Source organism: Phalacrocorax carbo, chromosome 4 (assembly GCF_963921805.1).
Source record: "Phalacrocorax carbo chromosome 4, bPhaCar2.1, whole genome shotgun sequence".
In the NCBI taxonomy this organism is placed as follows: domain Eukaryota; kingdom Metazoa; phylum Chordata; class Aves; order Suliformes; family Phalacrocoracidae; genus Phalacrocorax; species Phalacrocorax carbo.
In genome coordinates, this window is record NC_087516.1 from 68,981,313 (window position 1) to 69,008,786 (window position 27,474).

At 40.0% G+C, this 27,474-nt stretch overlaps 3 protein-coding genes across 5 annotated transcripts; 2 read left to right on the forward strand and 1 right to left on the reverse strand.

Moving 5' to 3' along the window:
• Positions 1-492: 492 nt before the first annotated feature.
• Positions 493-7,574, forward strand: ABRAXAS1 (abraxas 1, BRCA1 A complex subunit). Of its 3 annotated transcripts, none has more exons than XM_064450338.1 (9): positions 493-645; positions 1,336-1,426; positions 2,783-2,819; positions 3,621-3,687; positions 4,371-4,564; positions 5,175-5,294; positions 5,611-5,695; positions 6,178-6,286; positions 6,435-7,574. In XM_064450338.1, the coding sequence occupies exons 1-9, from the start codon at positions 559-561 to the stop codon at positions 6,860-6,862; spliced, it is 1,218 nt and encodes a 405-aa protein (XP_064306408.1). In that variant the 5' UTR covers positions 493-558; the 3' UTR covers positions 6,863-7,574. The 3 variants fall into 3 exon arrangements, with proteins under 3 accessions (XP_064306408.1, XP_064306409.1, XP_064306411.1); XM_064450339.1 differs by having other exon boundaries at positions 507-645; positions 1,340-1,426; XM_064450341.1 differs by lacking the exons at positions 493-645; positions 1,336-1,426; positions 2,783-2,819 and having other exon boundaries at positions 3,621-3,679.
• MRPS18C (mitochondrial ribosomal protein S18C) lies at positions 7,563-9,665 on the reverse strand. Its single transcript, XM_064450342.1, has 6 exons — positions 9,537-9,665; positions 9,354-9,415; positions 8,358-8,441; positions 8,152-8,209; positions 7,764-7,823; positions 7,563-7,682 (listed from the first exon to the last, which is right to left on the reverse strand). The coding sequence occupies exons 1-6, from the start codon at positions 9,586-9,588 to the stop codon at positions 7,606-7,608; spliced, it is 393 nt and encodes a 130-aa protein (XP_064306412.1). The 5' UTR covers positions 9,589-9,665; the 3' UTR covers positions 7,563-7,605.
• Positions 9,666-9,765: 100 nt separating this feature from the next.
• HELQ (helicase, POLQ like) lies at positions 9,766-26,964 on the forward strand. Its single transcript, XM_064450337.1, has 18 exons — positions 9,766-10,153; positions 10,567-11,305; positions 11,646-11,824; positions 12,363-12,563; positions 13,616-13,688; positions 14,172-14,269; positions 14,858-14,956; positions 15,680-15,825; positions 16,180-16,419; positions 17,283-17,424; positions 17,724-17,828; positions 18,364-18,583; positions 19,380-19,537; positions 21,446-21,544; positions 21,818-21,991; positions 22,653-22,766; positions 24,951-25,085; positions 26,761-26,964. Exons 1-18 carry the CDS (start codon positions 10,001-10,003, stop codon positions 26,845-26,847), a joined length of 3,162 nt encoding a protein of 1,053 aa, XP_064306407.1. The 5' UTR covers positions 9,766-10,000; the 3' UTR covers positions 26,848-26,964.
• Positions 26,965-27,474: the final 510 nt, after the last annotated feature.

The following is a 27,474-nucleotide window of genomic DNA, read 5'->3' on the forward strand; positions in this document are numbered from 1 at the left end:
TGTCAGGTCCCGGAGCTTGCAGGCAGTGGCTGGCAGGCATCACTGAGGCCAGGACACGCCGCCTCGCCCTCCGGAACAAGCCCTTGCGTGATGCACCTGCAGTCCTTTGCTCCAGAAGCCGCCCCTGAGACGCATGGGGGTTGAACGGCCTTCCTAAATCGGAGCGTTGTTTCACTTTAAGGGTAAAAACAAAACGGGAATTTAGACTTAAGAATTACACCACTTAAGGCAAACCGAACGGGCTGGTTTTGCAGCGAGCCTCGCCGGGCAGGAGGCAGGAGGAGGCCGGGAGAGCGAGGGAAGGTTGAAGCGGGCGCGGAGGAGGTGAGGGCTGGCGCAGCGGCTGAGGAGAGCCCGCGCCCCGCTGCCGGAGCGGTGCGGCCCCGGCCCCACACGCCTCCTCCTCTCTCCCCCGCTGCTCCCTCACGGAACGGGATGTGCCCGGCCGGGCCGCGCCGCGCCCTACCCTGCCCTGCCCTGCCCTGCCCTGCCCTGCCCTGCCGCCGGCGGCCGCTGGGGGCTCCCGCCGCCGCGGCACGGCCCGCCATTGTCGGGGGCATGGAGGGCGAGAGCACGTCGGCGCTGCTCTCGGGCTTCGTCTTCGGCGCCCTCGCCTTCCAGCACCTCAGCACCGACTCGGACACGGTGGGTGCCACGGGCCCCGCCGCCGGGCGGGGCGGGTTGGGAGGGGACGGGGCGGGAGCTGCGGCCGTCAGTCGCGCGGGCAGCCCGCCGCCGCCGCCATGGCGGAGCCGGCCGCCGGGCCTCCCCCGTCCCCCTCGGGAGGGCTCGCCGCCTCCCGCCGCAGCCCCGCCGGCACCCGCTGCCGGGGAGGGCCCCGCGGGCACCCAGGGCCTCACTGCGCGCTGCGCCGGGTTTGCAGCGTGTCCCCTCCCCGCTGCGCCCTAGTGCAATGGAGGCTGCTTTCCGTGCTGACTAATGCCGGGAAATCGTAGCTTTTTTCTTTCAAAACGAGGAGGCGCGTGCCACCGAACGGCCGGTGTGGCGGCAGCAGCGCCGTGGGTGCCAAGGACTGACCGAAGTGCTGGTCAGCCGTCCTGGCCTAAGCCTTCATCGCCTGTACAGCCACAAACTGCACACTTGAGAATGAAAACACGAGGAATGGGAAACGGCTGAGTACACATTCCAACTTTTTTTTCTTTAATACAGGCAGGTATTGAAAAATGAGTGAGAACCTACTCTGTTTTTAAAAAAAAATAATTTTGACAGTTTATTTCCTCACCTGAAGACAGCATTTATACTGTTAATATTAGACAAAGTCCTGTTCAATGCTCCTGTTAATATAAACATTTATTTTCCTCTCCCCCTATAAAGGAAGGTTTTCTCCTTGGAGATGTGAAAGGCGAAGCCAAGAACAGCATTACTGACTCACAGATGGATGATGTTGAAGTTGTTTATACAATCGGTTAGTCTGCCCACATTTTTAATACCGTGCTTGGTTTCAGGCAATATACAGCTGCTTACAGTTTTGAATGAGGGCAGTCAACAACTTACAGCAAGATCAAAGCTGCTAGATCCTGGGGTCTATGTTGACATTAAAAACCCACACACTTAGAAGGGTTATTTTGTAATATTTTAATTCCTAAAAAAGTTACAATTTTACTGTAGAAAATACAATAATTTAACAGTAATGCTAGCTCTTAGTTCCTTGAATAGCTCCTCTTCGTCAAATATCTTGTCACATGAAAGGTAGTGTAGGGCGTAGACTCATTTGACTTGGCCACATCACAAACTCTCCTGGACTACAGTTGCCCTGGAAAAACGTGGCCTGTTTCAGTGATGTGAACTGTCATGGGTTAGCATCTATTACCTAATTTGGAGCTTATAAAATACTGTGTGAAGACTGCAAACTATTTATGTATTTCATTGAGCAGATGCCAAATGTATCTGCCTTTATAGTCTTCATGGTATTGGAGTGAATGTGCTTTTTATATTAGCTCTTAACAAAAACATGTATATGTGCACATGCACACATGTTTAACACTATTCCTTTAAAATGCAGTGATACAAAAAGAAAAAGGTAATACAGCATGTGCCTTCTTTCAAATCTTCCTGAAAATACAGTAGGGAGGAATTGCATCTCATTTTCTAGTTTTACTCTAGGATACAATTAAGGTGTAACACTTTCCTCTGCTAAGTCTCACAGCTGAACCAAAAGCATGGGGAATTTTTTTGTGGTGGCGGTCATCAAGTTACCCAGAGTCTCGTCATCACATTCTCACAGGCAGTTAGTTGCTCCAAAGTTTGAGGGCTTTTTTAGTTAACTTGTGAAAATGAAAGTAGTGGAGAATTTAGGAAAAGAAAATTATTTAGAATGCCATTAGATAACCTACTGGTTTTTTTCCTCATAGTTGGTCTTGGTCTCATCATCTGCCCTATGGGTTTCTGTTCTCCAGCCTCATCTTTCTTACTAACACCACCCATGCCTTGCAGCAGAGTAACTAAAGTTAAATACTTCATATTACCTACTACTCCTGTACTCAAAATAGGGAAAAGTGCCCAATCTGATTTTTCACTTGACAAAACAGAAAAATGTATAAATACAGTTTATATAAGTGGTTCCCTTTACATTTGAAAAAATAATTTAATTATTTCCTTCCTTAAGCTTATTTAATTAGATGTTAATGCATTTGATTTTAAGAAATTCTATTACATGGAATTCTTTCTTGGTTCTTGTACCAGTTTCATTCTGATCATAGCATACAGAAGAATACAGATCTTGAACTGATGAACCCAGAGTAATATTACCTTCTCTTTCCAGATATACAGAAGCATATTCCATGCTACCAGTTGTTCAGGTAAGAATTTTAAGTAAACAGATATGAAAAAGTTAAAATTAACCCTAACTTTAACTCTTCGATCAACCCCTAGGAATTACAAATGCAAAATGCCTTATGATTTGTATTTTGGATCCTCATGTCCTTTTTTTGGTGTTTGTCTATGCATACAGAAATAGAGATATGGCATACTACACCTTCTGGTGAGCTATGATACCATCTAAACTACAGAATAATGTCAACATACTGAAAAAAACCCCAACCTATTGCTTTTCTAAAAGCATACATACCAATCCCTCACCCTCAAAAAAAAAAAAAAAAGAAAAAAGGTAGCATCAGCCGTAGGCTTCTAAGTGGATCAGAAATGGCAGGAGTAGTTTTTTCAAGGACTAGTGTTTAGAGTTCCATCATAGATGGGAACACAACTGTGCAGGTTTGCACCCCTGTAAGGGGAGAATCACAATATAATTCCCTTCTCAAATCTTTCTGAAAATTAATAAACCCACATGTTATTAGGAAGACATTTGATATCAAATTGAAGGCATCTTACTGTTTTCTAGCTGAAAGAACATAGATGCTACCTTTGAGTCCCAGCAGCACTGATGCCAGAACAGCAGCTGGGCTGCACAATACCACCTACAAAGCTAGTTGAGTAATGATATTAACTGCACTGTCCTAGCAGAGAAGCTGTGTCAGCCTATCTTTATGCTTACCAGAAGGGGGGAAGCTATTAAAGTGAGATGACCACCAGACTGCTAGGGAATAATTATTTCTACAGTAACTTTTTTTTTGTCTCCTCTAATTGTCCTAATTTTCTTCTAGCTTTTATAATTCTGCAGGAGAACTGAATGATGTTGCCCTGAAGAAAATACTATCAGGCTGTAAGAAGGTATTTTATTTTCAAACCTATACCATACCAAGGAGCTTGCTCAGACTTTGGGGGCTGTTCTAGATACCTCTTGTATGAAGCTTTTTTCCCCCTCTCCTCTTTTTTAAAATCTTGTGTCTAGTCTCTCACACTGCCAGTCAAGACAGCTGCATCATCTTTTCCCCCTGAAAGAACAGTTTAGTTTATTTTTGACTAGGGTTTGCCTACATACGTCACAGCTTTATTTTTTCCTATTCATTTACCAATTCAACAGTTCAAATATCCCAAAGGAATTCTGATTTCTAGCTTAAGATCAGTTAAGGTCAGCTTGCTCAAGTGGTTAAGCACCACTTGACCAAAAAAATTTGGTGTTCTGTAAAGACATAGAAGAAAGTTTCACAAGGCGAAAGTAGAAGCTGGAAAGAAACAAACAGCAAAACGGCAACACCAAGTTTGCAGAGAGTTCCAGCTTGAGCACAAGCTCAGCAAACAGGCCAGTTCAAACACGGCTTTGAAGGAAAGAGATGAGTCATCAGACCGGAATTAGGCCTGAATTATGTAAGGGTTTCAAGTTAACTAACTGCTTGAGTACGTATACATCACCAAACAGTTCAGATTCATGCCTGAATCCTCTAACCTGCTTCAATATGACACACAGAGACAGCATGATTCAACAGTAATAATGAATTTTCTTCTGCCTGCAGAGTGTGATAGGATGGTACAAATTCAGACGTAACACAGACCAGACAATGACATTCCGGGAAAGACTTCTTCATAAGAACTTACAGTCACATCTATCAAATCAGGGCCTTGTATTCCTTTTATTAACGTCTAGCATGATGACAGAAAGTTGTTCTACTTACAGACTGGAACATGCCTTACATCGGCCACAAGAAGGGTAATTGGTTTGTTCTCTGGTTTTAATAAAGCAGTAGCACAGCACATGCTGTTAACTTGGAAGAGTTTGGTTTTTCTTTGTTGCAACTGAATTATTGTTAACACTGTTTATTTTACCCTTGAAACTTACACATTAAATAAATTATTCCATTATATTTCTAGAGCACAGTTGAAATCTTACCCCAGTTCTGTTCAGGGATTTGCCTTTATAACAATCTGTAGTGCCAGTGTCAACAGGCAGACACTGTCAGTTCATTTAGGCACATAAGCTGTTCTTGATCAATTTGCTTTTGCGTATAGGATGTCATATGCATGGTATTCATCTTCACATATCATTGAAATATTTAGATTGGTCGTCATTTTCAGTTATCTTCAGAGACATGCTGCCCATAGGCTAGGCTTAACAAGCAAATATTGCACTATCATGTGACTCATACCCAGAAACGGGAAAAAATAACTAGAGGCATTGCTCAGACTCTTGTTGCTCTTGCGGTTTGCCTTTAGCCATAAGTAGTCATCTATGTGGGATGCTTAATGGTCAAGAACCTTTACTATCAAAGAGAGGCCTTTGTATGTTAATAAATAATGTTCTCATACTTCTGCTTTTTAAGTCTTTTCCAGAAAGTTCCTTTGGTGGTTACCAACTTGGGTATGGCAGAACAGCAAGGTTACAGAACAGTGTCTGGTTCCTGCATATCTTCTGGCTTTGTGAGAGCAGTAAGGCAACACAGGTACAGTATATGCCATATTTACTCATAGCTGTAAGCCTTCAGTTAAGAGATGTATAGTTATCTTTCTATGAAAGTATTACTCTAAGTGCTTTTGCAAATGCTACAGCCATACCCTGCTCACTTGCTGACCTGTTTCCTGCAATTATTTGGCTGTCCAAGGTACTCCAAAATTAGTTAAGTCCCATACAGCAGCTGTCTGTTTCAACATAGGCACCTAGTGTTGAAGCTCAGAATGCTCGTTTATTCCTTATAGCTCCTACTAAGTAAGCACTGGGATCATAACATGCAGTTATACAATTATATTCTTGGTCCACAGGTCAGAATTCTTTTGTGAAGATGGATCCTTGCAAGAGGTTCAAAAGATAAATGAGATGTATGCCACCTTGCAGGAGGAGCTGAAGGTAAGTCAGGAATACCTGTTGATACGGTTACTTTCAGCAGTGCTACAAAACCACGTCAAGCAAAGGGTGTGCCATCTTGCACTAAATGAGAAACAAAGCTCTGTCTTGGAAGTGCATCTTGAAAGATGAGGGAGTTCCATTTACTGTTAGTAGCTGTACACTAAGTTCTCGAAGTTGAAGACTTCAGTTTGTATTTGATCACAAGTGCACTGATAAATCAATTCCACCATGAATTCTCACAAGAGAATTATTTTGAAAGAGCACTGTCTGTAGTTTGTCAGAGCTCCTTTGCTTAGATTAGAACAAGTAAAACGTCTTGTGCCTCATTCCACACATGGTTTATCTCTAAAATCCACCTCAAGCTTTTTAGTACTTGGTGTCCAACTTTTAAAATCATGAATACCTTTAAGGATTTTGCAACCAGGTGAAAGTCAGCTTCTGTGAAAAACTGTTAATTCCATTAAACGCTCTTTTCCTTGCAGAAAATATGCTCTACAGTAGAAGCCAGTGAACGATCTGTAGAGAAACTCTTAGCAGAGGTGAGCCAATTAAAAGAAGAAATAAAGAGGAAAAAGCAACAAAGTTGTTCAGGTAAGTTAAATGCAATGCCAGTCTTAGTAAGACTTCCAAAGTTGATTCTGTTGGCAGAAGCACTAAACCCTTCTGAACTTGAGGCAGGCAAAACAGTAGAAGTATGCAAGAGGGACTGGAACTCTAGGCTTTTTTTTTCCCCCCCCAGGAGAAGACAAAGACTACCCAGGAGAGCCAAAGGAGAATGTTCTCCTTTGTCAGGCACTGCAAACATTCTTCCCCAATTCGGGGTTTCAGACATGTATTGTTTCCTTCAAAGGCCGACAGATATCCAAGAACTACTGTAACGTTGACCATAATATTAATGTCATGGACAAACTGACTCTCATGGTAGAGGAAAGAGACTTCACTGAAGCTGAAACAAGACACCTAACCAAGCGCAAACTCAGAGGGACCACAACAGGATCAAAGTCATTTAAGAAATCCAGATCACTGCAGCTTCACCAAAAATTACTGCGAGACCAAGAGGACAGTGACCAGGAAAGGAAGCTTACGCTGAGTAGCACTGAAACAGATGAGGATGTGTCAGAAAAAGCTAGAGACACAAATGAATACCCACAATCTCCTACTTTCTGATTTGTTAATGATTTGTCCAGATGACTTTGCACCAAAAGCTACTGCCAGCATATCCAAGTGACATACCAATTTATAGCACTGCAGGGATAAAACAACAGTGCATTTTTGCAAGACATACAGGATTGGGATTTTGTTTCCCAATGCATGAATCCTGCTTGGCATAGAGACGAGTCCAGATGACATTCCCTCACATTGCCTACCAGAGTTAAATCTGTATTCACTTTCTCAGGGTTTGAAGACTACGCTAGCAGGATGTTAGTGGTCATATAACCGTGTCACATACTGCCTCAGAATAACACAACTTCAAGCTGCTGTTGAAGAAGCAGTACTGCCCTTCCCTCAACAGAAGCCGAGGGAGGGAACAAAACATCAAATGAACACAGGTAACATGCTTAACAGAATTAGCTGTCTACATAAATTGCCACAATTTAAATACTTCCGTTTATCATTAGCTATCCACTACTCTTTCATTTCCCCCCCCTTCCAATCCAGCAAGGGAAAAAACAGCCACCTGAACTTTACCAAGACCTGTGAGCAGAGGAAGCGGTCCATACAGTTGCCAATGGCTACTATTGCTTTCATCTTTCATGTCTCCTTCAGACAATTTCAGAGACCTGACACTTCATAAAAAAGTCACTGACATACACCCTTCAGTCAGTGACACAATATGAGCCAACCACATTTCCAGTAAACAAGTATATGAACATGAAAAGCAGTTGTATTGTTTATTTCTTTATAGTATATTATTCTGGATACTTCACGTTACATATCTTGGGGTCTGTGAGAAAAGACGGGTTCTTAAACATAACTGGCATAAATCCTGTAAAAAGATAAGATGGAAGGGTTTTTAAATAGGAAAGTACGCTTGACTTACAAAACTCAAAAGCATAATCATACTTACCAAATACCTGAGCTCTTTTAATGGCTTTTGTAATTTCCTTCTGCTTCTTGTTGCACAAACCTAAAGAGAGAAATCATTCTCAGTCTCTTAAATCAATATAAATAAGCCACTAGTTTAAAGGATGAAAGTGATATTATTGACAATTCCCTCTAGCTTTGTCTAAGCCTTCCTAGAAAAATGCGTATGTGCTTATACTGTTAAATATGAAAAAAACAACCATATACTTAAGGGATATATTCATTCCTTGAAGAAGGCTACTAAGTCAGGGGAGTACTGTTACAAAATGGATAGAATTAGCAGCAGTTACTTTTGGAAAGATAGCTGATACTTGGACTCACAAGAACGTTAATATTAACCAGTAAAAGATTTAATGTAATACTTCACATACCTGTTATATGCCTGCCATAAATGCAGCCAGTATGCGGAGAAACAAACTGGGAAAGAAGCTATTTAAAATTAAGAAATCCAAGGTCAGTTTAAGAACTTTTTTTTTTAGAGAGCTTTAGTTTGTTTTGTTACTGGTGGTCTATTTTTAGTCTTTAGAAATAATAAACCAGTTACCTTCATTCTGAGGACAGGAATTTTCAAACTCACCTGTACATTCTTGTAGTCCACATTTATTCCACATAAGATACATTTTTTAGGAGGCTCTTTATATGGGTTCTCCATTTCTATGGGCTGAAATTAGAGAATTATTAACATCTGTAAGCTTCACAACGAAATAAAGTTTGTTACTTTTGTCCTTTGGGCAAAACATGCCTTGAAACCAAAAGAGGTATTAAGTGCACTGGAGTTTTTCAATAACCTTCTTATTTCTATTTCTTTGATTGGTACATAGCCACCTCACAGCTACACAGCCTTTTATATCTTAGTAATAATAACAATGTAATGAGTCAAAGCAATCAATAAGGTAGTGCTTATACCCTTTACTTGGAAGGCAATACCTACAGAAGCTGGTGGTAAGGTAGTTCTATTCAGTAAGTCGCAAGACACTTTTTTTGGAAAAGAATTTAAAAGCAAACGGCCTGAGGGAGCTCCTGTCTGCTCACACGCTTTGACAGAGAGATCCCCAAGTACCTCCCAAGCCCTGAAAGGCTCCTTAAGCTTCAGAATACACCCACCACCAAATCCTTGCAAAATATAAATGAAATTTCATTTCTGCAGACATAGGTAGAATTCGGGCAGAGAAATAATATCTTTTAAAGTTTTGGCTGGTACCGGACAACACATTTTTATGTCATAACAACCACACCTCGTGCAATCTCTTAACTCTTTTTTCTCAGCTACAGAGAGGAAATCCGCGCTGCCAAAGGTTTTGCTGCGCATTCGAGTTACCGAGACAGCTGGATTAAAGGGCCGTAGTCACGATATTAGACCATAAATCAACGGCGCCTTCACTTCAAGCCCCGGCGGCCTCCCTCGGCGCTGGGTTCCTGCTCTGTAACGCACCGAGTAACCGGCTTCGGGATTTTTAGTAGCCCGCAGCGAAGCGCGCCCGGACACCCGCCGCCGGACAGGAGCCCCTCCCGCCCTCCTCCGGAGGGGGCGCGGAGCTCGCCGGCCGGGGGCCGCGCTGCGGGGGAGCCTCACCTGGTCGGGCCGGCCGAGCTCCCGCCCGTGCTGCCAGCGGCTCAGACGCTCCCACGGCGCCGCTGCAAGGGGAAGAGCGACAGGGTTAGCGGCGGCACGGCGGGAGAGGACGCCCGCGCAAGCGCCCCCACGGCCGCCCCCGCCCGGGCGACGTGGGACACGGAGAAGGCGGAAGGAACACACCGGGCACCAGCCTCCGCCAGGGCCCCCGCGCCGCCACAACTCGCGCCGCCATGCCGCCCTCCGCCCGGCGCCGCCCACGAACCACGCCACTTCCCTCTGCGCGTCACTACCTTCTAACTGCCGCGGGCCCCGCGGTCCTACCTCTGGCACAGGGCGACTTGCTGGCCAATGGGGTCGCGACTTGCCCTACTTCAGGCAGGCGATTGGCTACTGCCTGGTTGCGTTTCCTCTATGTTAGTGGCTTGTTGGCGGAAGTGATGTTGGTGGCGGCCTGGGGTGTAGGAAGCCGCCAGCGGTTCCCCCTCTCCTCCCCGCGCCTCATGGCAGTCCCGCCTCCTTTCAGCGGCCTGGGCGCCCCGCCCCGGGCCCTGCTGTGACCGTCTCTGTGCCGCTTCCTTGCAGTCCCGGTCTCGGAGTGGAGGCTGATACCACCACCCCACCCCTAGCTCCCCAGGGCGGCCGTGATGGCCGAGCCCAGCCTCGCGGTGCGGAGGAAGAGCCGCCCCGGCTCTGTCCGCAAGCGGAGCCGGGCCCCGCTGCAGCCCGGCCCCGCATGCTCGCCGGTGGTTCGCAAGAGAGCGAGTTCCGGTGGCGAGGGGCACCCGGTGGAGACCCCGGTATGGGGGTGGCGGGAGGTGGGCAGGCTGCCGGGGCTGGGTATGGAGGCGGGGGCTCCGCCTGGGAGGGCGGCTTGGCCCGGACCGAGCCTGCGGGACGTTGGGACGTCAGGGAGGGCCTTGTGTGAGCCCTTTGAGAGGCGAGGTGTTTTGGCTTTAACTTTAAACAAATCCTTCACTACCAAGTAGCTAAGCAGGCATCGTGTTTACTTGTGGGTTAAGTTTCACTGAGTTAAAGCATGCATTCCTTTAGAAGTCAAGCTAGGCTTTCCTCATAACATCAGAAGAACACTTAACTTTCTAGTTAAGTTGGGGAAGACAAATGGTTTGCATCTCATGTGTGTGCTGTACAAGTTATGCTGCCTTCTGTAGTGTTACTTTGGAATATTAATGCTCGTTGTTATGTTTTATAGTGTAGTAATGATAGCGAAGATGATCTGTTTGGTGACTATGACAGCTTTTATGGAAGTGACTCTTTGCTAGCTCAAGTTGATGATATAGAGCACAAATACCTGCAGGATAAAAATATGGATATTAAAGCAGCTGGAGAAATCATACCTGGGAATCTTCAGTCAGGAATTCACCAGAAAAAGCAAGATAATTTTTCTACTTCAGAAAATATGGTTGTCCTTAAAGCTGACAAAGAGGATGCTTTGCAAATGAATGAAAATGAGCCGGTGGATAACAGTCAAGAACTGACTGGATCTATTTTAGATGACTTGCCATCATCACAGCTTTTGTATTTTGAGAAAATGGATGAGCTTTCTTCTGGTTCTAGAATATCTCCAGACTCAGAAAGAAGGAATAAATGTGTGAATTCTTCCTCGGACAAAATCAGGAGTCTGTCATCTTTTTGTCCTGATACTGAAGACAGGAACAGACCTACTGACTTTTCCTCAGGCTCTAAGTGTGATTTATTTAAAACTGAGAGTCTTAAAGACCATCTGAAAAGTGCTATGACTGGAAATGCCAAAGCCCAGACTCTGCAGGTCTCTAAGACCAAGCAGCTTAAAGAAGCTGTTTTATCTGAAGAGATTTGTGTTGCTAAGAAAACTATTGAATCATCTTCTTTTGATATAGGCCCTTTTTATGGATTACCTAGCAAAGTTAAAGATCTGTTCAGACAATTTCGAGGGATCGAAACTCTTTATGGTAATGTAACTAATGCTTTGTTGAAAAAAAATGCTGGTGAATTGTTGCCTGTTTTACCCATTACACTGTAAAAATATTTAAGGTAATATTTAATATAAAGCATGTTGGAAAAGTGGTTGTTTTGTTTTATTAAGTGGTTATTTTAGTGTTTTGGATGGGTGGGAAAGTTGATACGGCTTACAGAATACTTTGGAAGGCTCAACCACTGAAAGCTTTTAGTGGTTTATTGAAGAAAAGCACTCAAACACTAGGATTAAAGTAGTCTATATGAAACATAAGCGTTCTGATATTCATTAACATGCCCTTGGGGCTTGTTAATAATTCTTTTTTAATTTTGCAGAATGGCAGCATGATTGCTTAATGTTGGAATCTCTACAACAAAGAAAGAATTTAATATACTCATTGCCAACCAGTGGTGGAAAAACACTTGTAGCTGAAATAATAATTCTTCAAGAATTACTCTGCAGGCAAAAAGATGTTCTGATGATCCTGCCATATGTTGCCATTGTCCAAGAAAAGGTCTGGATACAGTGTTTCTGACACTGCTTATCTTTTCCGATATGCCTTGTTACTTGTTTCGTTTTAACACTAATTTTAGCAAACTCCATGATTTTCATAAATATATGGTGGGAAGTGAGTGACCTCTCCTAAATGCTGCCCTGAGGGTCAGTAATTTCATAATAAAACAGACTTAAATTATGAGGTGAAGATGCTGAGTTGTAAAGTGTGCTGAATTTTGAAACACTAGCTTTTTGCAATGCTATGTATAGTTCTGCAGTCTTAGAGCTGTACTGCCTAACTTGCTAGAGAAATGGTCTTGAAAGAAAAACTAATCTCTTTTTTTTATATAAAGGAAGCATTACTTTTAGAGAATAGATGTAAGCCAAGCTTGATAATATTTGTGAATACTTCAGCTTTGCAATTGGAAAAGGTAGTCATAGCTCATATGTTTTAACTAATTCAAACAGTTGATTGGTTGGTTTATGTGCATGTTGAATTCCTGAGGCAGCTCTGAAAGCATGAGTTTGTTCTCTGATTGCTTTATTTTTTTTTTCAGGTTAGGGGTTTATCAAGTTTTGGCATAGAATTGGGTTTCCTGGTTGAAGAATACGCAGGAAGTAAAGGAAGATTTCCACCAATTAAGAGGAGAATTAAAAAGTCTCTTTATATTGCTACTATAGAAAAAGGACATGCTCTGGTGAATTCCTTAATTGAGACAGAAAGAATTGATGACCTTGGTCTGGTTGTAGTAGATGAGGTATGCTACAAGATTTACTCAGACTTATAATATGCAATTTTTAATATTTATAATATGCAATTATTAGCAAAGAGCAGCTTTTTGATTACTTGGTTTTGCTTTGACTGTTTATCATGAAATTATTACTACTTAACTGTTTTTTCTACATTGGTACATAATTCTGTAATAGTGAAAGTTATTTTCCTTTAACTGAAGCATTTGTTGCTGTATCAGGACAATAGATTCTATATTGAGAGATCTACTGTGTTAGTGGTTGATGGTGGATTCCTTAGTCGATTAGACATTTCCAATGGATTAGAAAAAAACATTAATAATTTTAATCACATGGATTGTATTTTATGAATCCCAGCACTGAACTCCTAAGTGTGAACTCATAAGACTTTGTGCCTGGTATTAATAATGACTAAATATAACATTAAAAAAAGAAAAATAGCAAGTAACATTTGACTGTGAGAATTGCCCCTTGTTCTGCTTTTTAGTGATGTAGCTGAGCTGGGCTACTAAGGGTTGATTGTGGGGCTGAATCACATGTATAACATCCAACAGGGATATTTAATTCATGTAATGCTTCAGGCTGACTGACCTAATTTTAACACAGTAGCTTCTAAACAGAAAGCAGCTTAAGAATTATCTTCTACTTTTTTTGGCAGTAGCTGGCTGCTAGAAAATCTGTTACATTAAATTCCACTGTAAGTTTTGCTTAAAACACTGTTTAAAATTATTTTAGGCTGGTGAATATGAAGATCTCCACACTGACTGTTTACTGTTAGGAATTAACTGTTTGTGTCAGTTTGATCTAGCCAAATGGAAGGTAAATCTTGTTGTCTACATTTGCTCTTGGGTCTGTTTTTCTGAGACTCTCAAATATTTTTCAGTGAGGATATACTTCTGGAAGGAGCTTAGCAGTCAAAATTTGCCAGAGGGATAGCATGAGGAAATCCAACAAAGACATTCCTGTAATACTTGTTTAGAACTACATAGTTAGGGTTTTTTCAGAAATACTCTTAACTCAGTAATATTCTTACATTTTTCTTCTTCCCTTCTGTGCACAGTTGCATATGCTTGGTGAGGGAAGTCGTGGAGCAACGCTGGAAATTACGCTTGCAAAAATTCTTTACACTAGTAGTAAGTCATGGCTGCAGTTAATGTTATTAAAATATTGCGATGGTCGCATGTCTAGGGAGAGGTCATACTTTTGCTTTCTGGATTTGTGGTGTTCTGGCCGCTTTTGAAAAACATGGCATGACTCCATGCAGTAACAGTGTTTACTCATTTAAGTATTAGTCAGTTGACCCTGTAATGATGGCCTGGGTGGTTTTGAACCTTTTTTGATACTTCTCTGAGAAATCCTGAGTATTGTCGAATGCCTTCCATTTCTTCATAGGAGCCCTTTAGCCATTCCACTTAAATGCTTCTATAAAGAAGGATTCCTTTTTTGTGTTTACATCTCAGGTAATATTTCTTAGCTATATGCCCCTTCAAACCTGCTACTTTGGCATTTAAAAAGACTAACAATGAAGCAGCAGGCTTATGAATTAAATACTGAGCAGAAGTGTTAAAAATTGTGAACACGGCAATAATAAACTCATCTCAACTTCTGTTTCACAGAAAACGTGCAAATCATTGGAATGAGTGCAACTTTAAATAATGTGCGAGACCTGCAGAAGTTCCTGCAAGCGGACTACTACACTAATAATTTTAGACCGGTCGGTATACAAGATACCATAAACTAGTTAAAGATATTTGGCTTTAAAATTACAGCTAATCTGTTTGGGATCATATCACAGCTTTTGTGCTTAATTTCATGGTCTCATGTAATATAATGCCTGCTAATTGCTTGCAATTGTACCAATATTATAAATAGCACTAAGTACTTGTAAGTGCACAACAGCAAGTACCTTTGATTTGTTGTGTTAAGCTATTTGCGTTATTTTAACTAAATCAATTTCTAAATTACAGCTACTGTGATAAATCATTACGGTTCATTTGATAAAACTAGAATCTATACTACGGATGCTTGAATGCTGTCGTGACAATGGTTCAGGAATAGTTCGTGGGATACAACATCTGTCTTATTTGTTATAATTAGATGCTTTCTCAAGGGAGATAATTAAAACATTTAACTTTCAAAAAATTCTTGAGGTGGAGCGTGTGCTTCTGTGCATGCAAGCATGTATGTATATGAAATGTGATGCTTAGAAAAAAACATTAGCTGTATGTCAGTAATAGCTTAATCTTTAGTGAAAACTTGGTTATTTAACTAAAGTTTCTGTTTATGGCTTGTATCTCCCTAGGTAGAATTAAAGGAATACATAAAGATACGAGACACCATTTACACAGTTGACAGCAAAACAGAAAAAGGCTTTACTTTTTCACGTCTCCTTAATTTCAAGGTAAAATACAAGTGCTTATAGTTTCTTTGAACTATAGTTACAAAATGTATTATTTTACACTGATTTGTTTACAGAGCTTTTACCAAAGAAATTACTTAAACGTGATTGTTCATTTGTAATATCTATGAGAAAGAAAATGGTAGACTTTGGGGAGGAAAAAGGCCTTTAAAATATTGACTGCTTAACTTTATTCTCACTTCTTTACCACTCTTTAAGGTAGAGACTTCTTCAGTATTTTGATGTGTGAAGAGCAATGGGTTTGGGTATTCCAGATACCCAGTGCTTTATGGTTTTGGGTAGATTTTCTCAACAGTTGATCACTCTCAGACAATACTGAAAGAAGACACCTTTTTTTGGGTTTTGTTGGCGTATTACTGCTTTGTAGGGATTCATTTCAACCTTTAAAAAGAAAAATGTGTGTTGTGGTGGACTGCCAGTAGCACAAGTAACATCACTATGGTGTTGCTAAAAGAAACAGCAGTATTAAGGGGAAAAAGGACAGTGTTTGACTCTTATATCCATGTATCCCTCAGTTCAAGCAAGATGTGTTAATAAACTCTTTCAAGTGACGATTGGGAGAAAAGCTTATCCTACAACTTCTTGCAGTTAAGTCACGTTAAAGCAAATGGCAGTATTCTAGCAAAGGTTAAGAACAAGTATTGAATATTTAGTTTATTACTTAATTTCTAAATTTAAATGTTTGTCAATCTGTGTTTATGACAGTATTCTAGTAATCTGGAGAAAGCAGACCCTGACCACATCATTGCACTGGTTACTGAAGTTATTCCTAAATATTCCTGCCTAATCTTTTGTCCCACTAAAAAGAACTGTGAAAATGTGGCTTCAATGGTGTGCAAGTACCTCAAGAAGTAAGTTTCTGTCATGATTTTTTAATTATGAATGGACTAATTGTTCAGAAGTTAGGATTTATCTTCACTAGTTCGCAGGTAACTTTCCCTCGTGGTCAGAAGAAAACGCTTTGAATATGGAATCATGTGAGGTTGATACCCACACCCAGTCAGTATTTGATGCCTTGTGTACCTGTGCTTACAAACGAGTTCTATTGCAACTTAATCAGTCTCCTGTATATTGCTATTTTAAAGTTGTTATTTCTCCAACCTAGATGTTGAATGAACAGAAATGGACAGTGAATGTTTCTCGAAGTTTTTTTTAAGCGGTTAGTGGTTGATCAAAGTCTAAAGAAATGCTTTTCCTCCTCCAAGAGAATTTAGAGCTCACAAGGAGAAAGAGAAACAAGATCTCATCAAGAACCTAAAGAATATTGGAAATGGCAGTGTCTGTCCTGTTCTGAAGCAAACAATCCCTTTTGGTGTTGCCTATCACCATAGTGGTCTTACAAATGATGAAAGAAAAAGTATAGAGGAAGCATATTCTACAGGTGTCCTGTGTCTACTTGCTTGCACAGCTACTTTGGCTGCTGGAGTAAACCTGCCGGCTAGAAGGTTAGTAACTGAAACTTATTTCATTGTTGGATTGATTTTTTTTCTTTCTAAGTTGGTAAGATGTTTCTGCTTTTACTGGCAAATTGGAAGCATAAGGACTTCTGTGTTCAACTCAGGACAGAAGACTGCAAAGTTTTTACATAGGAAATGTGAATCAGTAGCAAGTGCCTCAGAATGCATAGCTGGAGAGCACTTATCTAAATGGCTTAAGGAAATTCTAATAAATTGAGGAAATGCTTTGATATTTTAGTAATGTTATCCGGAAGAGTAAGGAATTCATGGTGGTTTCTTTAGATATTGTCCTAAGAACAGCATTTAAATTGTAACAAAAAAAAAAAAAATCTCTTCTAAGGAGACAGTTTGAATATGTTTTAACACAAAAATGTGTTAACCTTTTCTTATACAAGTGCTGATGATATGGCTGCCATACTATGTATGACCAAAGACTGTTTGCTAAGAATCCAGTTTTGTGTGCATATGTGTTGGAATAATGCATCTGAGGGGAGAAAAGTTCGTACAGACAAGTGTTGTCTTTCTAGCATAACTGACATATGGTCAGTGTTGCTTATGTTTTTTAGTAGGGTTTATTTTATATCTTAGTGATTTTCACTCTTAAACTCAGGGCTTTGAGTAGATGTAAGGTCTAGTTCCAAAGGTTCTGCAAAAGATACTAAATGTGGCTTATCATTCAATAAACCTTAAATTGTTAAAAGTTTTCCTGGCTGATTTACACAGCTGTTTAGGTGCATTTGATTTTCATTAGTTACTAAGCAGGGGCATATATAAAGAATGCATTTGTAAAATATTATTGCTGCTTTAGTAATTTTAATATAAAGCATAACTTACTGAAGACTTCTTTACAGAGTTATTCTCAGAGCTCCTTATGTTGCTAATGACTTCCTGAAGAAGAACCAGTATAAACAAATGATTGGCAGAGCTGGTCGAGCTGGTATTGACAGTGCTGGAGAAAGTATTCTCATAGTGCAAGAAAAAGACAAACATTTGGTAATTTTTACAAAGCTGTTGGTAATTTGAATTGTTGGATTTAAGCTGGTGGGATAAACAGGAGGAGCTGAGCTGCCTAGCTTAATTTTTTTTCACTTCTTAATGTTGCGAGTATTTGACTTACATAATAATACCTATGAGCTACATTTATGTGGTTTGTTTTCAGACATGAACTGTAAACTTTGGATGTCTACACTTATTTTCTTTAGAAGATGAATCATACGTATTAGTATTTTTAAAAGTGTAAAACTAATGCATAAATATTTTCCCTGAACTAATATATTTCTTGCTCTTTTTAGGTTCAGGATTTAGTTAACAGTCCCTTGGACAACTGTTACAGCAATCTTCTGCTGGAGTTGAACAAGGGAATGCAGAGCCTGTTGTTATCTTTGGTTGGACTGAAGGTATCAGTTATCTCTTCTCTGTGAGTAGCCTAAGTGCTTCAGAATGCAAAGAAAATCTTACCTGTTGATTCTACAGAAAAAAACAGACTTTTTAAACAGATTGGCTGACAAGTTCAGAACAGCTTCTAATCAAATAAGAACAAAGATTCGATTAGTCTTTTTATTTAACTCATTTATCAAGTAATCATATAACGTGACAATTCCCTTTAGTGTGTAAGTCAAAATTATATCTACCTTATGGTTCATTACAGTATTAATATTTCAATTTCTGATACTTGATTCAAAATACAAATAGAAACAGTGGAAACAAATCAACATGATGCAGCAGCTAGAGTCATACAAAAGATGGAGGTCAGTCCCATCAGATCCATCATAGACTGTTTATCATTCTATTTGTTGTCATATATTTCTGTAGAAACACATTAACAGGATATCAAGCTGCTTCTCTATTCAGTAAATTTTTCATGTAGATTATGAAATGCATTATGTGAAATTACACCTTTAAACATGCTAATCACTTGCAAAACTGATGCAGATAGCAGTTACCCATGAGGAAGTCAACAATTTTATGTGCAGTACATTGCTGGGTGTTCAACAGCAGCTGCTGTCTAAAGGGAAGAGCCTTTCGGAGATAGTTAAAGATGGGCTAGAAAACCTAACAGAAAAAGGACTCCTAAAAGGAAGAGTATCTGAGAAGGACTACAATTCCAAATGTACACTAACGATCACACCATTGGGTAAAGCTACATATAAAGGTAAAACTTTTTTGTTCTTACTATAATCTTGATTTCAACAAACCATTTCATCTCAGCCATATCTTAATTCAATATGTTTTCCCATCTTCAGCCTGAAACTGCAATAAAAGTAAGTTGTAGAGAGGCAGTTTACTTACTAAATGATATGCTGGACTGAAAATGGGAATGAACAAGTAGTGCATGGACTGAACGTGATGGGAATGAATAATATTGGCCACAATGGGAGTAAAATCAGAACCGTACCCCCCAAAAAATGGTTTGAAGATTTGATTCGTGATGGTAATCAGAATAGCTCACAACCTCTTTTATAGTTCGTTGTTGTGAACAGGTATTGTGAACAGGGGCATATCTTGACCTAGAGGGAAGCTTAACAGGGAAAGGAGGCATATGTCGTAGACAAATTGAAATAAAGAAGAAAGTATATCAGGAAGTTCTGTTTTCCTGTCATAGTGTAAAGATACAGCATATGGAACGCAATTGGAATAGGATGAATCTCTGAAGATTCCTTCAATCTACAAGCCTATTCCAGGATTTCATGAAAGCCAAGGCCATTCACAAACACTCAAAACCAGCCACAGAACAGACATACATGGAAATAGGTGACTGCCTTTCCACAGTTCCATTTCACTGCTCATTTTGGGTTAGAGCAATTATTCAGGTTACAGTTAATTCTCTTCAATTCAGATGGTATAAAAAGCTTTTGTGGAAGGAAAAAGGAAATATTGACTCTATGTTAAAATCTATTACACTTAACTCTGCCTGTGTAAAATTGCAATACATTGTGTGCTTATTATAGGGTCTATAGACTTGGCATACTGCAATCTTCTTTACAGAGAATTGAAGAAAGGTTTGGAAGGGCTGATTCTTGAGAGTAATCTTCATCTTCTATATCTGGCAACTCCATATGATATGACTTCTAACTGCAGCCCAGATTGGATGATATATTTGAGGCAGGTGAGAATTTACTAGCAAACGTGCATTGGGGCATATAGTAATCCTGCTTACTAAACTTTAAGTAAGTTTATACACATAGGAAATAGAGAAAGTGGGGTAACAATTTGATGAAAAGTTAAGATATGCTATTTATTTTCAGGCACAGACAAGAAATGCTTTCCTGTATTGCATAAAAACCTAAGATCTTTTGTGTCTATAATATTGACCCTATTTGGGGAAAACAATAGCATGAAACACATCTCTTGAGTTGCTAGTACTCCAAATCCTCACTAACCTTGGTGTTAGCCGTGCCATCACCAGAGTCTGGTTTATCTTAAATAAGACTTTCCTATAAACTAGTTATATGTAACCATGTCACTGTAGTCTTCAATAAAACCACTATTAAATTAATCAAGAGCCATATTTACCTTCTGATGGTTGCTCATTTAATCTGTAGTTTAGGGAGAAAAATCCACTAGGGAATGTTAAGTCTTAATTTTGCTTGATATCTGTGTCTAATGTTTAACTCCAGCCATGATTGCAACTATTACACTGTAACCAATACCTTCCTACAGACTACTATACATATGTCAGCCTTAGCAGGACAGCCGTTATCCTAGTCTTGCACACTCTCTAAGATCCACCCATAATTCACAGAATGGTAGGAGTTGGGAAGGACTTCTGGAGATCATCTTGTTCAACCCCTCTGCTTTAGCAGGGACACTCAGAGCAGGGGGCACAGAAATGCGTCCAGGTGGGTTTTAAATGTCTCCAGGGAAGGAGACTCGACATCCTCCCTGGGCAGCCTGTGCCACTGCTCTGGCACCCTCACAGTAAAGAAGTTTTTTTCTCATATTCCGGTGGAGCCCATTGCCCCTTGGCCTGTCATTGGGCACCACTGAAAAGACCCTAGTCCTGTCATCCTGACACCCACCCTTTAGATATTTATAGGTATTTATGAAATCCCCCCTCAGTCTTCTCTTCTCCAGGCAAAACAAATCCAATCCTCATAAGGGAGATGCTCCATTCCCCTGATCATCTTGGTAGCTCTCTGCTGGACTTGCTCAAGCAGTTCCACATCCTTCTCAAACTGGGGGGCCCAAAACTGGACACAATACTCCAAATGTGGTCTCACTAGGGCAGAGTAGAAGGAGAGGATAACCTCTCTCAACCTGCTGGCCGCACTCCTTTTAATGCATCCCAGGATACTATTGGCCTCCTTGGCCACAAGGGCACATTGCTGGCTATTGGTCAGCTTGTTGCCCACCAGCACTCCCAGGTCCTTCTCAGCAGAGCTGCTTTCCAGTAGTTCAGCCCCCAGCCTGTACTGGTGCATGGGGTTGTTCCTCCCCAGGTGCAGGACCTTGCACTTGTTCCTGTTGAATTTCATCAGGTTCCCCTCCACCCAGCTCTCCAGCCTGCCCAGGTCTCTCTGGATGGCAGCACGGCCTTCTGGTGTATCTGCCACTCCTCCCAGCTTGGTATCATCAGCGAACTTGCTGAGGTTACCCTCTATCCCATCATCCAGTTCATTGATGAATATGTTGAACAGGACTGGACCCAGCACAGACCCCTGGGGAACACCGCTAGTGACAGGCCTCCATCCAGACTCTACTCCATTTGTCATGCCCTTCTGAGTTCTGTTGTTGAGCCAGAAGTAATTCAACGACTTCCTTTTCTGCAAAGTGTTTTATACTAGGGCTAGCACTAAAATCTGTTTTATGTTGTTAAAATGTAGCATTCAAAGATGGACCATTACAGATAATTCAAACAAGCAGGCAGAGAAGCTGCAGATCTGACTGTGTCTAGTGACTAAGTTCTATGTAGAGATATTCCAAAACATTGTTTCACTTTGAGTACTAGGCTTATGTTTTCTATAATACTAAGAGAACTAAATATCTGAAAATTCTTTATAACATCTTATTTTAGTTCAACCAGCTAAGTGCAGCAGAGCAAAAAGTAGCAGATATTGTGGGAGTACCTGAAAGCTTTATTACAAAAAAGGCTTCTGGTCAAGCCATCAGAAAGGTAGGCTGGAGATTTCTCATACCTAAGATGACAGTTAGGTCATCTCATTTGATTGTTTACAAATTCCAGATTATGTTTCTGCTAGTGTTCTTTATTTCTGTTCTTATTATTAAGGGTCGTTTAACCTCATTGGTTGGTTTTCTTAACGTTGTTTTAATGTCTTTGGGTATAACAGACGTTTGAAGGGGTAGAGACGAAAAGAATTTCCTTGTAGCACAAACAGAATATCTTGAATATGATATATATTCTGAATATAACTTGCTTTATTCCTAGAATGTGGACAGTGCTGTGGTAAACAGGCTCTATCTGTCGTTTGTCCTTTATACCCTACTGAAAGAGACCAATGTATGGAGTGTTTCAGAGAAATTTAATATGTCCCGAGGATATGTGCAAAATCTCCTTAATGCTGCTGCCTCATTCGCCTCCTGTGTTCTACACTTCTGTGAGGTAGTGTGTTAAATGAATTCCAATAAATTCTCTGGATTTGGTTTTGCAAAATCTAGAGTCTTCTTCTCTTAAATTAGAACTGAACACAGGTGTAGTATTTCACTTCTGTTCAGAAAAGCATGCTTGTACAGTGATTCTTATATTAAAAGTAAGCTCTATGCACTGAGAATGTGAAAATATACAAAGTGTACAGGGCATTGATCAATGTCAGCGCTGTAGGTGAAATAACTGACAATTTTACCTTTCCCTTGGAAATAAGGTCATCTGGTTGTGGAATGTCTTCTCTGGAAAACAGCTGAATCAGCTTGTTCTCTTGGTTTTTTCTTCTATTGAAATAATGCATGGCTTATCCTTCAGAACTGCCCCAACTTTGGGTTGTTCAGCTGAAGAGTGCTGAATACAACTCTGCAACTAGCTGAAACGATAACTAGAAATAATAGTGCTTCCCCTGTCTAAAAGCCAAATATATGCTTGTCGTCTGGACGGGGTGCTGGGCCATCTTGTTTAGGCTCTGCTCTTCCTAGAAAGGTTGAACTAGATGATCCCTGAGGTCCCTTCCTACCTGTGATTCTGTGATTGTTGCCTTAGCAGAGCTCTTACCAGTCACAACCCCCAAATGCAGAACTTAAAGATCACCAAGAATCATATCTTGTCTCTGCAGGAACTGGAAGAATTCTGGGTTTATAAAGCCTTGCTGACAGAACTTACCAAACAGTTGACATACTGTGTCAAGACAGAACTCATCCCTCTGATGGAGGTAGCAGGGGTTCTAGAGGTTAGTAAACCTGGCTTTGTGAAATTTTTCCATTAAAACTTGTATGTTAAATGTTACTGTGCCTTTCAAGTATATCTGGAAGACTGAGATAGGATGGGGTTTTTTTGAGAATTTGGCATAGTGGAGATATCCCACAGCAGTCCAGGGTGTTGGGGAAAAAGTGGTCTGTTGAGGAAATGTGAGCTGGAGCCAATAATGGTTTTCTTCTGGCTGCTGCCACAGCAACAGTGAAAATGCTGTATTGGGACAATAATTTAGCTGTAGCTCAGTTGCAAAACAGTTCAGGTTTCTTTTGTGGTAAGGGTTCTTCAGTTCATTTGAGTAGAGGAATAAGAATTTACATATTTAGTTAAGTTAGAAGATTCTCACAGAAATATATGAAGTCCTATTGGGAACTTAGGTTTTCACAATCACTTGCAGTGCTGCATGTATTTTAAATAGGAAACTTAATTAGTCTCTGAATCGAAGACTCCAGTTCAAGTAGAAAAATCTTTTCAGGCTTAAGTGCAAGGTTATAAGTAATCACTGGACTTCTTTACAAAATTATCTAATTTGCCTGTCCAGCCTGTTGTAGAATCAGTTTGTCAGTGAACCATTGAATTTAGTGGCAATAAGGTTTTATTGAGAAGCTAAACAACGATGAAGACTTAGAGCCTAATGGATTTTTTGTATGTATCAAATTTTCCAAATTGAATGCAATAGGTGAGTAGTCTTTATTTCATGTCTCACTCCATATGGGAGCATTTCTGTGTAAGGGCAAAAACAGCTTGGACAGCAGGATTCTGCTGAAGGTGTATTTTTAAAAAATGACTCCTGAAAATTATTGCTATAACCAAGGTACTTCTGCACTGGAGTTAAAACTGTACCGACAGCTGATATTTGTAGCAGGTAGGCTGTCATCTTGAAGAGATGTGATTTGTTTAATTTCTGTGGAGGAAATGATAAAATTAACCTTAAGGTTACTTTAGCAAGAGAAAATTTTCAGCATGTTTACTTGCACAGTTCTCAAACACCAATCTCAAACCTTTTCTTGAGATTTAAGTCATTAGTGGGGAAAGATTCTGTGTCATCGGCCCTACTGTGCATATAACAGCCAAAAGAGCACAGAAAATATTTGCTGGCAATTAGTGGTTATTTTTGGTGAAATTAGTGACACCTACTTCACATCAATGAATGCAGTCCTCACTTTTACCATGGAGGAAGATAATATATTGTAAGCCATTACCCATTATATTAAAAAAAAAACCACACCATATATGCCATCAGATACATGTTTTTCTATTCCTTGTTGTATTTAAAAGAGGTGAGGGGAAAAACTCAAAAGGTAATTGATCAAATGTTTTGGAGATGTAACGCTTGTTCATCAAATGGGTATTATTTTATAACTCGGGATACTGAAGCCTTGGGTATACTAAATTACTCCACTACTAGTGTAGAAATACATTTTAATTTAAACTTTTGTAAAGTTCTAGCAGTATTTCTTTTGCAAAAAGGAATGTTTGCCCAGAGAGCCTCTGTTAAGCAACTACTGCTTGGCTACCTTATGTAGCAACAGGATCAAACCGACTTAAGAGAAGCAGGTAATGCATATCCCATTACACTGGTGATAGTCAAATTCCAGAGAATCTCTCCTGTGATGTTTATCTCATGTATATGTGAGCTCACAGCCATGACTTTGCACAAAACGTGAGAAATAAGAAAAGATACTGTGATACTAAAGGAAAAGTTATTTATAAGCTTGAAACAGGAAAGTACAGTATTTTCTGGAATTTTGTGAAGGCTCTGCTGTGTGAAGATTCCGTGGGGAAAAAATGTGTATAAAATCAGCTCTCCTTTCACTTAGACACCTCTGAATAATGTGAGAGTCATTCCTGTTAGTGTCAGTGAATGCAGAAAACATGGTAACAAAAGAGGATGGCAGAGTCACTATCACCTAGGGTCAGAGAAAATAATGACAAATTAGTTCCTCAGAGCTGGGTAAGATTCTGTGGGGAGGTAGATCTTAGTGGTAAAGCTGTATTTTTGGGGAGTAAAGATTCTCCGTGAGTATTAAAGTTCTTAGAAATATAGAGAGAATTGGATTGATATGCAAAGATTAAATGTTTGAGGTTGGTGCAGAGGTTGGCACTTAATGGTAATTCTTATTGCCTGTTCTAATAATCTAACAGAGTTTTGGACTTGCAGGCACGAGCAAAACAGCTTTATAATGCAGGATACAAAACTTTAGCACACTTGGCTAATGCAGATCCAGAAACTCTGGTCAGGATGATTGAGCACCTGTCACGACGTCAAGCCAAGCAAATTGTTTCATCTGCAAAGGTGAGTTAGAGACAAAGCTATAAAAACCTGCTTCAGAAGTTCAATATGTCAAAAGTGGATATTTGAATGGCATTAAAAGTGAAGGATTCAGTTTAGTAAAGGCATTGGTGGATGTTTGTGATCCAAATACTGATCTGTATTAAGAATATATTGAAATATTTTCTTAACGATCTTAGATAAGTTATCTTGTCAAGAGTAATGATTTGAGCTGTTGCTGACCTTCATGCTCCTGAATGATAGGCAAACATTTCTTAAAACAGTGTTACATACAGGATAGTGGAAGGTTGTGCTCTTTTTTCAGAGGGGAAGCAAAGGGCAAAAATGTTTGACAGCTTGTCTGATGAAGTGTGGGAATTAAATTACTACAGTGATCTCCATGCTCTGTCGCCATAACTGAAAATGCTCAATTCTGCCAATACCTCAGGAGTTACCTTACAGAAATTCTAGTGGTAGTTGTGATAAAAGAACAGGATTTTCAGGACTGTAGAAGTGGAAACCAGCAAGGTGTAGGGTTAAACCTAACATATTTAGGTTGCTTTTGTCATGCCCTGTTATTCTTTCCTTTCTAATTGTTTTTCATTTTGAATATGCATCATTCACTTAGCATCTGCCTCTAAGGCACACAAATAATCCAAGGGAAAGGATCTGTAATAAACATTGAGTTTTACCTAAACAAAAAATACAGGAATTATCCTATTTATCAAGTGGTACTATTTTCTCTCATCAATCTCCATTAATCATCTGCTGTTGCAATGGCATGGCATTCATGTTTGATTCTGCTAAAACAGCAATCTTTTGGTAAAGTAAGGGAATGTCTAGAATAAATGAATGGGTGGTTGGTGTAAAAATGATGCAGTCAATAACAAAGTCTTGGTTTGTATATTTTCATGGAGTAAAAGTACGAACTTTGGGGTTTATGTGCTTAAAGAAAGGTCATGGCCATTTAATGTTGTAGCCTCCTTGCTGCTTTTTGTGCTGCTGTGTGAGCCAAAAGAAGGGGATATATGCGAATTCCTCATCTACATCAGTGCCAAATCCAGCAGTCTAGCTTACTATCATGCTCAGATATTAAACTGATGGAGTTTTCTCTAACTGGAAGATAGAAGAGTGCTTGCATGTGTTATGCTACACATGCTGCTGGGGGACTGTTATACTCCAACTGCTGGCAACAAGCAGTTCAGGGCAGTGGATTAAGCAGCTGCTAATATTAGGGGTCCTACATGTCTGATGTTAAATGCTTTAGTAAGAAATTTTGTATACAGCAAGAAATTGGCAACTTGGCAGGCACAACTTAAGAGTGTTTATTCCAACATGGAAAATAAATGTTTAAGGTTTAAAATGCTTTTGCTAACAGTTCTAGACAAAGCTGTTTATGGTCTGTTAAATTTTGTGTATTATGTGATGGTAGAACTGAGAAAACCAGCTGTGTACTCTGAATTTTTGTGTTAGTGTTTTCCATATGTGTATACACTAAGCAGTAAAAAATAGTGGTGGTAGTACTTGTGAAAATGCTAGTCCTTTGAGGCAAAAGTACTACGGTCTGGTGAGCTGCAGCAGAGTTTTTTTACAGACCGGATACAAGTTCGGAAAGAAACATTGGTGTTTTAACCTGTCTAACAGTTATAGCTAATGCTTGTATTAATTTTCTTTTTTTTTTTTTTTTTTGCCATTATAGATGCTGCTGAGTGAAAAAGCTGAGGCTTTACAAGAGGAAGTTGAAGAACTCTTAAAGGTACCTGCAGATATCCCAGGGACCTACTGACCAACTGTCATGAAAAAAAATCATGAATTAAAAAATCGGAATGTTTTTAAATTTTTAACTTTCCTGTGTAAAGCTGCTGTAATTATAATAAATATTTAATGTCTTTTGTATGTCTTAGTTTTGTGAGTTCTGAGTTTCTTGGAAAGTTGACTTCATTTGAAGGTTTTGATTAGGAACCTCTTGAGCAATAGGCTAGAATCAAAAGATGTGATCTTAATTAATTCCTGGTTTTAGACATAGCCCTAGGAGTGCTTTGGGAACTTGACTAACTGCCTGGTGTGTACTTCTGCCTAGAGCTTAGGCTCACAGCTGACTTAAATAATGCCTTTAGATTGGATATTCCCTTTCTGACACATGTGGCTTGAGTGAGCTACTCCAAAATTCCTACTTACAGGAATCTTTGTACTCTAGGTGTAGCTAATGGAAGGCAAGAAGTAGAGTTGCAATTTATAACAAAGAAGTTGTCTCAGAGTTGTGTAGGAAATTGTAAATTATGCCTAGTTTAAGCCTTGTTAAAGGATGCAAATATTAAATTTGGATTCCACTCCTGGCAATTCCGAGAGAGAATTCTTTCGGGATGTTTCTGTGGCAGTCTTCCAAACGAAGTTTACATTTTGTTTTAATGTT

Coding starts and splice junctions, on each gene's coding strand:
- ABRAXAS1 (XM_064450338.1), top strand. CDS start 559: ATGGAGGGCGAGAGCACGTCGGCGCTGCTCTCGGGCTTCGTCTTCGGC. Junction 646..1,335: donor TCAGCACCGACTCGGACACG/GTGGGTGCCACG, acceptor CCCCCTATAAAG/GAAGGTTTTCTCCTTGGAGA. Junction 6,287..6,434: donor AAAGCAACAAAGTTGTTCAG/GTAAGTTAAATG, acceptor TTCCCCCCCCAG/GAGAAGACAAAGACTACCCA.
- MRPS18C (XM_064450342.1), bottom strand. CDS start 9,588: ATGGCGGCGCGAGTTGTGGCGGCGCGGGGGCCCTGGCGGAGGCTGGTG. Junction 8,210..8,357: donor TGGACTACAAGAATGTACAG/GTGAGTTTGAAA, acceptor AATTTTAAATAG/CTTCTTTCCCAGTTTGTTTC. Junction 7,683..7,763: donor TAAAAGAGCTCAGGTATTTG/GTAAGTATGATT, acceptor ATCTTTTTACAG/GATTTATGCCAGTTATGTTT.
- HELQ (XM_064450337.1), top strand. CDS start 10,001: ATGGCCGAGCCCAGCCTCGCGGTGCGGAGGAAGAGCCGCCCCGGCTCT. Junction 16,420..17,282: donor GTAAACCTGCCGGCTAGAAG/GTTAGTAACTGA, acceptor ACTTCTTTACAG/AGTTATTCTCAGAGCTCCTT. Junction 18,584..19,379: donor GGGTAAAGCTACATATAAAG/GTAAAACTTTTT, acceptor TGCTTATTATAG/GGTCTATAGACTTGGCATAC.